General features: G+C 41.8%; 2 protein-coding genes across 9 annotated transcripts in view; one reads left to right on the top strand and one right to left on the bottom strand.

Moving 5' to 3' along the window:
• Positions 1 to 44: 44 nt before the first annotated feature.
• Ankrd37 (ankyrin repeat domain 37) lies at positions 45 to 3,103 on the bottom strand. Of its 4 annotated transcripts, NM_001108400.3 has the most exons (5): positions 2,849 to 3,083; positions 2,487 to 2,639; positions 1,538 to 1,629; positions 745 to 951; positions 45 to 268 (listed from the first exon to the last, which is right to left on the bottom strand). In NM_001108400.3, coding segments are annotated over exons 1-5 (480 nt in total). In that variant the 5' UTR covers positions 2,876 to 3,083; the 3' UTR covers positions 45 to 267. The 4 variants fall into 4 exon arrangements, with proteins under 4 accessions (NP_001101870.1, XP_063131585.1, XP_063131586.1 ...); XM_063275515.1 differs by having other exon boundaries at positions 45 to 951; positions 2,849 to 3,103; XM_063275516.1 differs by lacking the exon at positions 2,849 to 3,083 and having other exon boundaries at positions 1,527 to 1,629; positions 2,479 to 2,616.
• Lrp2bp (Lrp2 binding protein) overlaps positions 2,638 to 14,227 on the top strand; it is a 25,948-nt gene continuing 14,358 nt past the window's right edge. The window contains exons 1-4 of one of the 5 annotated variants that reach the window (XM_006253141.5): positions 2,638 to 2,932; positions 11,229 to 11,303; positions 13,010 to 13,130; positions 13,808 to 13,920. In XM_006253141.5, the coding sequence (XP_006253203.1) occupies positions 11,274 to 11,303; positions 13,010 to 13,130; positions 13,808 to 13,920 (264 nt within the window). In that variant the 5' untranslated portion in view covers positions 2,638 to 2,932; positions 11,229 to 11,273. 5 annotated transcript variants of the gene reach the window in all.

The following is a 14,227-nucleotide window of genomic DNA, read 5'->3' as shown; positions in this document are numbered from 1 at the left end:
TCTTAGCTGTGATTTAATTTAAATAGTAAAGAGTGCACAGAAAATTTAACTCCTTGAATATTCTTTTAATAAGTTAAATAACAAAACATGTACATCCAAAATACTAGTCATGTAAACACATGCATGAATGAATTTCTCTTCACTTGGAAGAAAGCTTTCCTCCTCAGGAGTGTAGCCATGTGTTAAGCCAAAGCAATGGCTTATAGATCTGTCTGAAGTGAAGCCCGTCTTCAAGCCTCTTCTCTCCTCTTGCCCAACAAGACATCATCTGTTTTGGGGAGAAAAAAAAAAAAACATGTTGAGACTAAAAACATTTTTAAGGGGACCAGAGAAATGGCTCACTGATAGGAGTGCTTCCTGTATAATCACAAGGACTGGAATTTATATCCCAGCTCCCAAGCAGCAAACCAGACACACTACAAATGCCTGGCCTGTACTCCCGCTCCAAGAGGTCCCATGTCCTTTCCAGGCCTACACACACACTGCCACATAAATACGTGTACTCACAAGCACACAAACAACCTTTAAAACCTTTTTAAAAGAAGGTCTCTCCCCAAATTCCTACCATACAAGACAAATTTTTAGTCTCTAGAAGCTGGTAAGTAGTAACTATAACCAATGATAAAATTTAAAAAAACAAATATACCGGACCTTAGATCAGAATGCCAACATTAAGCGCAACAATACCTATACCAGAAAAGATATCCTTGAAGGAGAAGCAGGCAGCAGCTGTGAGGCACTTACCAACACTTTCTCTTCAACACTCTGCTCTCCATAGTTCTGAAACTCCGCTTCTGTCTCAGCACAGGAGCATAGGGGTCACCCTCGGGGTGCTCACGTGAGGATTTTGCTGTCTGCGTACATTTAATCATTGTTAGAAACCTGGCACATTCTGGAAAGCCACATGACCAAGCAAGATCTTCAGCTGTTTGCCCATTTTTATTACATAAGCTGAAATTAGACAAAAATTGAGTTAAGTGAAGAGTATTGTTTACTTTTCTAATAAAGAAAATTGGAGAACATATCAACACTGGGTACAGGATAAAAGAGGTCTCACACTCTCATGAACATACACAGGCATCACACAGGGATGGGACAAAGAAAGCTCAGGGAAATTAAATTCTGTTCACTGCTGTAAGCTCGGTGGCTAGCACACTGCATATCGTGGGCATTCTAGTGTTGTATTTTATTCCGTTATCTTATTTCACTATTGAAAGAATCTGAATGGCAAGAGTATTTGGTGTTCAGTTCACTATATTTAACCATACAGTTCAATAAACAGCCAACAAGAACTTATACAGGAAGAGTCTTCCTAAGCTAAAACTGTAGTAGAATCTGCCATGAAGGTTTGCACCTCTGAATGTCAAGGATCTGTTTCCGCTCACTCTATTTGATAATATTCAATTACTGGAAAGATAACATTATATTACCAGTTAGGCAAGCATTATTTGTAAGATCATGTATAATTAGGCTTTAGGAGTCTGATTAGTTTAATCCAAGAAAACACAAAGCTTTAAGCCACTGACTTTATACTCACTCAATCCGGACATCACTGGCCACCAGGAGGCTAAGGCACTCTAGGCTTCCAACTTTGGCTGCCTTGTGGAGTGGAGTTTCTCCCAACACATCCTGTAGGATAAGACAGCACATTAGTGTCTCCAAACATTCTGTAGAAGCCAGTGGGCAATGTAATACCTTGTAACAATAGAACTATTTCATTTCATTGTATTTTTGACAAAGTTCTCTTGCTGTGCTAATACAAAGTTTCCATTAAAAAAAAAAAACCAGTAGCCATATTCTCATACATTAAAAATTAAGGGACTGCCAGCAAACTAGAGTTCTATAGAAGGCAAAGGTTTATAATTGAAAACTTCATCACACTCTAATGATGAAGACTACTCAAAGAATTGATGGTAGACATGTCTCCCACACATTATTTCCTGGTTGATGGGACTTGGACAAAAAGCAAGTACTCTTAAAAGTCCTGTAGACACACACTATACAATGTGAGAGTAGCCAGTACCCACCTATTGCTAAGGAGCATTTGAAATGTGGGTAGACTTATTGAACTATGCCATAAAAGTAAAATACACACTGAACTGTGGTAGGAAAGCAAAATAAAATAGCATCTCAATCACTGCTGATATAATTACATATTAAAACAGTATTGGATTAAATTATTAAAAGTAATCCCATGGGGGTTGGGGATTTAGCTAAGTGGTAGAGCGCTTGCCTAGCAAACGCAAGGCCCTGGGTTCGGTCCCCAGCTCCGAAAAAAAGAAAAAAAAAAAAGTAATCCCATGGCTTGTTTTTGCTTTATTAATGTGGATACTAAACAAGTTCCAAGTTACCATCTTGCAGTATGTTTTTCCTGGAAATTCTTACATGGCTCTTTATACCAACTGAAACCCGCAACTGGGAAATGTTTGTGCAAACACTGGGTGGAGGAGAGGGTTGTACATAGCAACAATCGGTTACCTAGTTACCTGTTGGTTGAGGTCAGCACCCGTTTGCAGCTGCCAGAGAAGAAAGCAAGCAAGGCCGCCACCTGCAGCTAGGTGAACAGGCGACTGCTCTTGAGGATCCGGGGGTGCGTTGACTGATGCTCCTGTCTCCAGCAAATTCTTAAGGCCATCCTCCTGCAGGAAAAGAACAGACTGTCACCGTCCTGTCTTGCTTGAGCCTTCTGAGCTGAAAAATCCACCCTCCACGAGAAAAGAAAACAAAACCAGACAAGGTTTGACCTGGTAACCCAGCGCTCTGTCACCCAGCGTCACGCTTGTTAGAGCTCCCAAGACAGACCTCTGGGAGATCTAACCTGCAGGACGTAAAGGGGTGAGAGTCTCACCTCCAAGTTGCAGCTAAGCAACAGCATCGCCCCCTAAAGCAGATGACAAGTGTCCCCGGGAGTTCAGCGAGGCGAAACCGGTCGGTAAGAGTGCATGGGACTGCCCCCTTTCAGCAGAATTTAAAGCTCTCTGGGACTTGGAGGGCGGTGGCCCCTCCCCGCCGCTCCCCAGCCTAGGAGTGTCCCCACCGCCCAGTTCTCCACAGCTCGATTTTCCCAGCCCTGCAGCGGCCTCACGTACCCAAACAGTGACACGTGTAGCCCGGAACCCAGAGCGATGGAGAGGGGGCGGAGCCTGCTACGCGGCATGCCAGCTGATTGGCCAGGATGACCCACCTGGGTCCGCCCTCTGGGAGTGAAGCCCAGGGGGTCGTGGGCACGCATGCGCAGTGAAGGCCATGGGTGAAGAGGGTTGATATCCTGGCCTTTGAGCTTCGGCGGCGGCCATGACGCGAGCAGAACTAGGCACGTACCGCTGGGTGGAGTCAAGCCCTTTTATCCCTCTGGAGAAGCGGAAGTCGCCTGTACTGGGGCTTCTGTCTGCAAGCACGCACGTAGCGGGAAAAGAGGGACCCACCCTGCAGGCCCCGCGTCCTCCCCTTCCACCTTGGCCGGAAAGAGCTTCCTTCTGCTTCAAGTCCTATAGCACCGCGCGCGCCTCAAGATGCTTAGGAAGGGGATTCAGCGGGGGCGTTAGAGGTCTTGGCGATGGGACTCTGACCAGAGGTTTACCTTAGGAGGTGCTCTCCCAAACTAAGTGAATTATCAGCCAGTGCTGCCAGCTTCTTTGTGAGCAGGGTGCCAATTCCTGTGAAATAAGCCAGCCATTGTCACATGTCCCCAGGGCCCGGAAATAGCTAGTAAATACAAGGAGTTTGCCAAGGATGGCCCTCACTCTGGTTATTAGGAATATGAAAAGGAAAAAACAAAAGATTACAATGAAGAAAAAAGCCAGATACTATTTAGGCCAGGTGATTGTTAAGGTTAGTGATAGGTTGACAGCACGAACCCTTGAATGCCTGCTCTAGGACATGAGAAGGGCTCCACCAAAACCCAGAACTTATATTAGAGCGTCAGATAGACCGAATCAAATGGACTCTTCACAAGATATTTGGCTCATACTACTCAAAGCCTTCAAGGTCATAAGTGAGTAAAGTCTGAGAAACAGACCGGAGGAAACAACAGTTTAGGGTGAGATTTTAAAACGGAAACGCGGCACTACTGGTAAAATTCATGACAATGTAATAACTACAAAGCGTGAATTCCTGGTAATGAACCCTGTTGACTTCTGACTGTGGTAAAGGGAATGTTAATAGGGGAAACATAAAGGTAAGAGACTATTAACATCTGGTTATACCTCAAATAAAATGTATAATTTATTTGTTCCTGTAAATCGTCGCTAAGGAAGTTTTATTTAAATATTTGGTTTCCCATTTTAATAAGGATTCTTTTTCAATAGTTGTAACAGAAGATATCTCAACCAGTATGAAGCTGGTTTTAAAGAACAAGTTTATCGTAGACACAGTTCTCCCAAATAGTCACAAACTTCTCAACCATTTAGTTTCACTAACCAATAATATTTCTTTGATAAGACACACTGCCTGTTGTGGTGATCCAAAATCTTAGGCTTCTTAAAACTTTTTCCACCCATGGCTCTTAATTGCCTGGGAAAAAAATTGTATTTAACTCTACTTTAGTTGTATAGGTGTATGATACAGTACGAATCAAATATGATAGTCAAATATTCATATGTGTATAATTTGACCATTTATAAGATTGTAATGTAATTTGCATACCAATCTGAGTTCAGTCTCCAGCTCCCACATAAATAACAAAACAAACAAGGTCAGCTACCAGCACATGAAATTCCAAAGCTGTAGGGGGTAAACATAGGAGAATCCCTGAGATTGGTAGATTGACCCTACTCTCAAATACACACACAAGCACACACGGCTATTTGAAAAACCTGGCCTAAGAAAATAACAATGGCAAATTCTACCTCAGGGCACATGACTTCCCCATCCATGGACTCTTGACCAGGATTACAGTACCAAATATGATATTCTCTCCTGAGGAACCAGCTTCAGATCCAATCAGAAAGCAGTTACCCCATAACAGTTGTGCCACTGTTGCAGTGATGGGCACATGTTGCTTGCTTGCTTGGCCAGGTAGGTATTGACATATGTGGAGTCCAACACTAGGTAAGAGCACTCATGTCTTTTCTCACCCAGCAGACTGCACTGCACCTTCTGTCTCTGTGAAAGCTAGATAGCAGGAGATAGTTTCCCAGTAGCTCTGAGATTGGTGTCTCTCTGCCCTGCAGCCATGGGGTCTGTTATCTTCAGCAATGGGGTTTTGCCATATACTTTTGGAGACTTCTGAGGTCTCCCAGAGGTACTCCATGCCTTCCATTGCAGTTTTCATGTAATAACCTAAGTCTTCTTGGAGTTTACTCAATGCTCATCCATAAAACAACTTCTTTACCTACTCCTCACCACCACCCCTGCCAAGGCTCTGGGAATGTTGGCAAAGAAGTGTTAAAATAGTATCAGCAGGAAGATGACAGGAGTTCTGCTGACTGCTGGACAGAGTATGGTTATCACACTCATCTGCTGTGCTTAGCTATACCAGATCAAGACAACTAACATTCCAGTATAAGTTTGGGGGCGGGGAGTTATCTTCAGGCCCCACCAATTGCTGGAGAGCTATTAGCAGTTTATAAATACTCAAGAGGGTATCATTCTTTTTATTTTCTTTTGACGGTATGGCCCCTAATTAGGTTTCCTATGATTCATCAGACGGACCCACACCCATGCATACATAGGCAACACTTAATGTGGATTTAGTGTATTATTTAGAAGAAGACAACATGATGTTGGGAAGGGGATATGTGAAGGAGATTATGGGAGAAGTTGAATGTAATCATTTCCATTGACTACATGAATGAAATTATCAAGAATAAAGAAAAAATAATTGGAGACACCCAAAGCTGACCTCTGTCCTACACACACACACACTATCCTACTTTTCTATGGCTTTGAAGCAACATGACCAAGGCAACTTATAGAAGAAAGATTTATTGGGGGCTTACAGTTTCAGAGGGTTCCAATCCATGACCACCATGGCAGCAGGCAGACAGGCATGACTCTGGAGCAGTAGCTGTGAGTGTATATCTCACAGAAGAGAGGGGGGAAGGAAGGAGGGAGGAGGGACAGAGAGAGACTGGGAATCTGGAAATGGAGTGGGCTCTGAAACTTTAAACAACCCCCCCACCCCACCAGTGGCCCATCTCCTCCAACAAAGCTACACCTGATCTGCCCCAAGCAGTTCCACAACTAGGGACCATGCAATCAAGCACATGAGCCCATGTGGCCCTTCTCATTCAAGCCACCCACATGCATGTGTGTACTAGCAACCACCCACATGAACATGTATGCACAAATGATGGGGAAATGTCATTCTACACCAGGGTTTTTCATGGGCATTTAAAAAGTCACACTTCTTTTAAAGCAACCTACTCATGCATCAGTCTATGACTTAAGGAAGAAAGAGACAATTATAAACTCTCACAGCTCACTGCTAACTAAATTGCTTCAGCGTACATGAAAAAAGTAGATTTTAATATTTTAATGCATCATAAGTTAAAATGTAGCTAAGCTTATGTACCTTTTTATTAATCTCTTTTCCTTGTTTAGCCAACTCTCATTCCCATTATTTTATCAGAGGGCATTTACTGCACGTTTAATACATCCTAGCTCTTTCATCTATAGCACATAAAATGTCAACGAGATGGCTCAGTCCATATAGGCGCTTGCTATCAAGCTAAACAACCTGAGTTCAAACCTTGAGGTCCACACAGTAGAAGGAGAGAAACTTGTCCTCTGACCCTCAAAAACACGTGCATACACACACACACACACACACACACACACACACACACACACACACACACACATGTACTGTGAATTTTTTTCTTTTTTTCAGAGCTGGGGACCGAACCCAGAGCCTTGCGCTTGCTAGGCAAGCGCTCTACCACTGAGCTAAATCCCCAACCCCGTCGTACTGTGAAATTTTTAAATAAAATGTTCATATAGTTGAAATACAATTTGCTTAACCTAACTTGAAACATTTTCAAATTAAAAACTCAAATATGGTGAAATATTAGCATCCCATTCAAATTAACCTTTGTGTCTAAGAGAAGAAAAAGAAAATGTTGATCTTATGAGTCAAATAATAGTTAAACCAAATGAAAATCAGTACGTAAAGATAAGTCTGCTCAAAATCTGCTCTAAGTATATTTCCTAAGTACTTTAAACAATATCCAATTTTAAAGGAAACCGTTGAATTTCCCAAATCATCTAATAAATCTGATTTTGGTTTATTTGTTCTTGTTTTTGCCTTTTGTGAGAGATTCTCTGTATTTAGATCCCTCGAGAACACCTGCCCCTTGCTTTCTGAACACTGGGATTAGAAGCATGAACCTATAGACCTAGCAATAAACCATTTTAATCATTAAATTATCATATGCAGGTATAATTGACAGTGTACATTTCTGAGAAAATTGGACTTTGGCAAAAAAATATCATTGCAGTTATGCACAGAAATTACTTGTATCTAGCCATTCTCAGACCTTGCTGAAATTCTGCTTCCTACTCAAAGGAATTGGAAAGTAGAACATTCTTCGAAAAAAAATTGCCAAGTGTTTAGAACTTCTAAAGTTATCTTTTATTATAGAACTGATTACACCCTTGTCATCACACTATACGCTGGTGACTGATTTGTTTAGTGGTACACAGTTAGATTCAAATCTTGGCTCCATTACTACCTAACCTTCCTGAAAATTTACTGTACAAAGTCCAGAGGATCAAATGATACAGAGCTTGACAGGGTACGAAACAAAGAATTGTTTTTGTAATGAGGTGCATTTTTAAAAAAATATCTGTGGGCTATAGGCTTTGATCAATTTTATGCATGCATTTTCCTCATTTTTCTTGGGGGTAATAAGATTCAAATTTTTATAGGAAAAGTAGACTAGGTAGGGATGGGAGGGGTGGAGGGAGGAGGGCCAACAATAAAATACACCTAAGATAGGCTCCAAAGGGACATATTGATTCTACCTCGAAACTTTCTCAAACAAGCTGATAAGTGTGACTCAGGAGAAGTCATTTCAGATTGAAGCTGGAACAGTGAGGGCAGGATCGTACCCCACCCCAACCCCCAGTTTCAAACCGAAGACCACCTTTTCCTCCTATCAAACATCCCCTCTCCGTCTTGCTCTAAAATTGCAATCTGTGACCTCTCTGAGAAAGACACCATCCCCAGATGGCTAAAGACAACTGGAATTACCTGTGAATGGTCTAAGGACTGGGGCAGGGACAGCAACCTTGTTACCTGTGAATGGTCTAAGGACTGGGGCAGGGACAGCAACCTTGTGGGTCTCTCGGGGTTGTTTTCTATATAGTTGAGTGTCCCTGCTTGATGTGTTCCTCATAGTCTCTAGAACAGCAGATCAATTTAAACTTTGCTGCTTCAGAGTTTTGTCTTGCTTCTGTGCTTAGCTGTTGCTACACTGGGAAGCTGAGGAACAATTTTCCATACGAAAGAGTTTTATTCATGTACTTCGCTACCCAGATCTCTAAAAGTAAATCACCTTTTACCATGTACTCATAACAACAACAGATGAGCTTTTCTATGCAAACATTCTATATATTCTATGTATAGAATCACTAAATTACATGTACTTGTATTTGCCATTGGGTGTTGAGTGAAATCCACCAAGCAAAGAGCTGATAAAAGCTCAGTGGTACAGTACTTGCCTAATATGTGAGCTCTAGGATTAATCCCTGATGGAAAAGGGCAAAAATAAGGAGGCTAAAAATAGGAAGCAAACTCCCTTGTGGAACAGACTCAGACTGCTTGAAGCTGGTCTCAGTGACCTGTGCTGCCTCAGAAAAGCAATTAGAGCCCAACTGAAAATAAGTCACTGATGCCTCACCTCACATGGCCAGTCTGGGAGGAACTGTAGTGTCACAAAGCATATATCTCCAATAGTGAGCTGTTCCCTTGAACTCTATCCAAATATGACCCTACTCAACTGACCCTGGAGGCAAAACCAGGTAACCTCTTTATTGTCATAAAGACACCCATGCCCTCTGAGGGACACAGTTCTGTCTCTGAGAATTCACCTACTTCTTTCTGTCTACAGTGTCTACAGTGGCTCTTAATTTTGGTCTGGGAAATACTTTTGCACCCATACCTTGGGCTCATTGTGCCTGCTCCAACACCCAATACTGGACTCTTAAAAGAATCTGTCAGCCATAACTGGCCAACACAGGTTTCCAAACAGGAACCCCTGGACGAAAATTCTATTTTTGCAATTACCATTAAGATTTCTGAATATATACTCCATCTTCATTGGTTTCATTGTTCACAAGGTAAATTGTTCATCGAATACAATGTAAATTGGAAAAAATTGAAGGAAGACCATATTTGACTCTCAGTGAATGCTTACTATAGCTTAGGGGGTTGTAATAGACATCTTTACTCCTACCTTTTCCTTCTCATTTCAGAGAATGATGTAAAGTTGCCACACCCCAAAGGAAGGGCATGGGAGCAAGTCCTCTAAATAAATGGGCTTTTCTGGAAAGGAAAGAAAATGATACTCACTGCTTGCTTCATTACTGTCTTGAGTTTCCAGTGAGGATGATTTTCTCTAACTTTCTCTCACTTGTGGATAGATGATATTTTTAGTTGATACGTGACTGTTACTAGTTTGTCTCATGGGCACTGCCAGAAGACCAGACTCCGGGGTCAGAGACAGATGGCTTTATTACTCACTGTAAACAACACACCCAGGTTTGTCAGCATGATACTAGAGCCAGAGACAGTTCCGCAGCCCACCCTGGTCCCCAGTTTTCACAGAGGTGACTCAAAAGGCCCCTGAGATACTGATACACCCAGAAGACAGCATTATGAGAGTCATTCTAAGCTTATGCAGACACTTGACCTTATTCTTTAAGGTTACTAACTGAAAGCACATGCCTGAGAAAGACTCAAGGAAGAACTTTTCATTCTTCCTGCATTCAGCAAGAATGTGCAGGGGCGCCCCACATGGACTGCCTCTCTCAATGGGACAATGGTCTAAGTTGTCTGCCAGACTCATGACTTACCAAGGATCAATCTACAGAAAGAGGTTGTCAGTTAGCACTCAGAGCAGCTGACTTCACAGGCATGAGAGGGGTTAAAGAGGACCCAAGAAGGGAATGTTGTATGTGTTTTACCCACTCTTCCTCACAAAGTCACGGGTTCTGGCTATGGAGATGCTCAGTGGGTAAGGGCACTTAGTGCCAAGCTAACATCTGAATTTGACCTCAGGCCCCACATGGTAGAAGGGGACAACTGACCTCCTACACTTTGTTCTCCAACCTCTGCATTCATTCATGCACGCACACACACACACACACACACACACACACACACACACACACACACAAATAAATAAATGTTATTTTTAAAAAACAATTCAAAATCACAGGCTCTTTTCCAATTGTGTTATGAATGCCCAGTTTCTGTAACAGGATGTCCTAAGTTCACAACATAGTAGGCACACAGCTGGTAAGCTTCTGATCATTTTTATGCTTAATGTCAAAATTTGACGGAATAAATGCATACTCTCAAATTTCAAATCTTTTCTTAGTTCAGTCTTCTCATCTTAAAAAGTACTAAATCTAAATTACTCTCTTCTAGCAGTTCTGCCTGCTAGAAATCAGAGCAGAAATTACTCCAGAAATAAGCTTTCTTAGAGACAGCCTTGTGACTATAGGGACCATGATCAGGCCTTGGGGTGGGAGAACATTTATAGTTATTATGAGACAATTCAGAGAGAGAGATCACAGTCGAAAAGTAGGAAAGATAGCTGCGATGAACAGTATGGGTGGGGGACCAAAACTTCAGAGAAAGTCCCCAAACCCAGCAGCAGGCTCACTTTCGCAGTACTGTTGAGGAGCAAGGCTTGTGCTTCTCACCACGGGTTTTCAGTTCGTCATCCAGGGTACAAACATGAGAGCATGCAGCACTGATTTCCACAGAAAGACCAACCTCTTAAGGTGGGAGGCACACGTTTCTGACATATCGTAAAAATTACGTTTGCTCCGCCTTTGTTTTAAGAGGTAAAATAATGCATAGGTGGGTAGGGTGCCCCTGCTAACCAGCCATTTGAGATTAGGTAAATCAGCTCCCTGCCCTGACAGTTTCCTATTTTCAACAGTGCTCAAAAGCGATCTCCATTTCCTCAAGTTTTACAGGAATCAGTACTTAGAAAAAAAAAAAAAAAAAACCTGACATTTTGTAGAAGGTGGATGAATTTTTTCTTCTTTTTCAGATCCTGTGAAATACTTCTTTTTAAGCCACTAAAACAACAGAAATCATGAGCAGTATTGTAGCCAGAAAAGATAATGTGAGTTTAAATGAGGTTTATGTTTTTATGAGTTAAATGCTGTTTATGCTTTGTTTAATATCTGATGCCCTTCCTTGAATTTACCCAGGTTTCTCTAATCCAGTGGTTCTCAACCACTGTACTATGATCCCTTGGGGTTATATATCAGATACTTACAATTCATAACAGTATTAAACTATAGTTATGAAGTAACAATGAAATAATTTTATGGTTGGGGGTCACCACAACGTGAGGAACTGTATTAAAGGGTCACAGCATTAGAAAGTTAAGAACCACTGCTCAAACCTTTTTGGATAGTAGCACACTGTGTTAATGTCTTCAGAGAAATAAAATCTCTTCATCTAGTTTGTGAGTGGCAGTTGGCTGGCTGTCATTTTATTTGGAATATATATATATATATATATATATATATATATATATATATACACACACACACACACACACACACACACACACACACACATATCACATATGGCTTCATTTATTGGGAATTTTATATTCTTTAGTAGTCACATCCTTTTGAAACACTTTGGTATTTTTTCAATTAATTTCATTTTATTTTATGTTTGTAAGTGGTTTGCCTGCATGTGTGTATGTGCATGACTAGATTGATATACTAGACTCATGTGTCTAGTCCCTGAATAAAGCAAAAGAAGGCATCCATTCCCCAGAACTGCATTACAGACACTCGTGAAATACCTCGTGAGTGCCTGGGAACTAAACCTTGGTGCTCTTAACTGCTCAACCATCTCTGCAGCCCTGTAACCAGTAACTTTGTTTCTTGTTTGTAGGCAGGGTCTCACTATGTCCACCAGGCTGCCCTTGTACTAACAGATATCTGCTAACCTCAGCCTCCTGGGTGCTGGAATTAAAGACATTTTGCCCCCATGCCAGGCCCATTAACTTTGTATATCAAGGAAAGGACATTTTAAGACCCTTTTTTTTCAAACTATAAAGAAATTAGCTTTTAATTAACTCCTCCCACATACAGACATTTCAGTGAATTTTTTTTCTGCTAACGTAGCAAACCATTTCTCTTTTTTTGAGTCCCACTCTAAAATAGTCTCCTGTAAATATGTAAATACGGCTTTCCAATCTCACAAAGTTTCTCTTAAGAGCTTCTTTAGACCACCAATCAGAGAGATCTTGCCTGAGAGCTGGCTCCTGATTGGTGGAAGCAAGTTGAAACAGTAGAATGTCAAAGGTCAAAAAAGAAAAAAAAAGCATAGCAACAACAGAGTTTGCTGTCTTTACTCCTCTCAGCTTAGGCCAACCTGGACTCCTTCAACCCAAATGAGGTGGTCCCTACACTTTATATGAAGGCTCTGATTTACCATACAGTGGTGATCCATCCGGTAACATGGCAATCCCATACAGACTGGAAGAGAAAACTGAGCAACAGAGCTAAAATACAGTGTGTTCCCAGGTAAACAGACACATGTAATCTGACTGGATTACTCTGACCAGCCTCAGTTAAAGAGCAACAAGAAGGTCCTTGGTCACAGGAACAGCCCTGAGTGGCAGCAGTTGTGATCACAGGCCTCCCTGCCATGCGCGAAGCCACAGCCAGACAGAATTTGTTGCTAGCTCAGGGTCCCTTGGCCAGCCAATACGGGGCAGACGCTTCTGTGATGGGTTCTGTGAAGTCCTCTTTGTGCTTTTTTAGGAGAAGAAATTGTAATCATCGTATGTGTTCTTGTTTACAGGATCCATATTGTGGAAACGGGATGAAACTGACCAGTGAGAAGTTGCCCAAAAACCCTTTCTCGCTATCTCAGTACGCTGCTAAGCAACAAACGTTCTTCCAGTGGAAGAAGGAAAAGCCTGGTGTGAATCTGAGTATTTAACTCTTGCCTGGAAAACAGTCTTACTGAAATCCCATGTATGCTAGAACAAACAAAACAAACCAACCAAAACCATACGGCTGGTGTCCAGGAGGTGGTTAATGTGACCTCCTTTCTGGCTTTCCTGGAGATTAGTGACCTTACTCAGACAGCAGAGTGACCCTGCAGGTGCCTCACAACTCAAGCCTGATTATATGTTCACCTCAGCACTTTAGGATTCATTCTGAAACACAGATGTCAGATGTTGCTTCCCTCAGAGAGTGCAACACTGTGTTTACTTCAAATGGATATTTAAAGCTATTTTTATGTAAGCTTTAAAAACTAAACTGGAGACCGCCAGCTCATTTGATTAGTAGTTCTAAGGTTGGCTCAGGCTAAGGATTTAACTCCCTCACAGACAGCTTTGCCCAGTGCATAGACAGCCCTGGGCCACCTACCTGGCCATGAACCCTGGTCTCAAACGCAATAAGCATTTCTTGATGATGCCAGGTGTATGTTGGTGCTGTGATCGTGATTCTACTTAGGTTATATTCTTTCTCTGAGCTACACTTTGGGAACTAGAAGGTGGAAAGAAACTTATATTAACAGCATCTAATGAATTCAGTATCACGTATGGCTTCACATCATACAGTTAACAAAGTTTTTCCCTCTCTGCATTAGATTATTACCGCCATGCTAATTTGGTGGATACAGCACTGCAGTTCCTGAAAGAAAGGATAAGAAAAGGGGATGCTATGGCATATTTTCTAAGAGGCCAACTCTATTTTGAAGAGGTACCAGTAGTTTTTTGGTCTTTATCTTTTCTTTCTTTTTTCTTTTGCATTGTATTGTTAGGACTTAATTGGTGGGGTTGTTGGTATAGTCATGGAGCAGTTGGATAGGGCTGACAAGACCCTAGGTTCCACTCCCAGCATCGCACACACAAAGCAGAGGCAGAAGATGGTCCAAACACACTTTTAAGAGAGTCTCTTACACTTTTATGCCAGAGAAATTCTGTGAAATCACACAGTCTGTGGTGTGGCACACAGATATATGGTTAAGGAGATATCTGAACTATTTTGCATATGAACAATAATTGAA

This window comes from Rattus norvegicus, chromosome 16, assembly GCF_036323735.1.
Source record: "Rattus norvegicus strain BN/NHsdMcwi chromosome 16, GRCr8, whole genome shotgun sequence".
Taxonomy (NCBI): Eukaryota; Metazoa; Chordata; class Mammalia; order Rodentia; family Muridae; genus Rattus; species Rattus norvegicus.
Note: the sequence above shows the minus strand (reverse complement) of the source record. Positions and strands in the feature narration are given on the sequence as shown.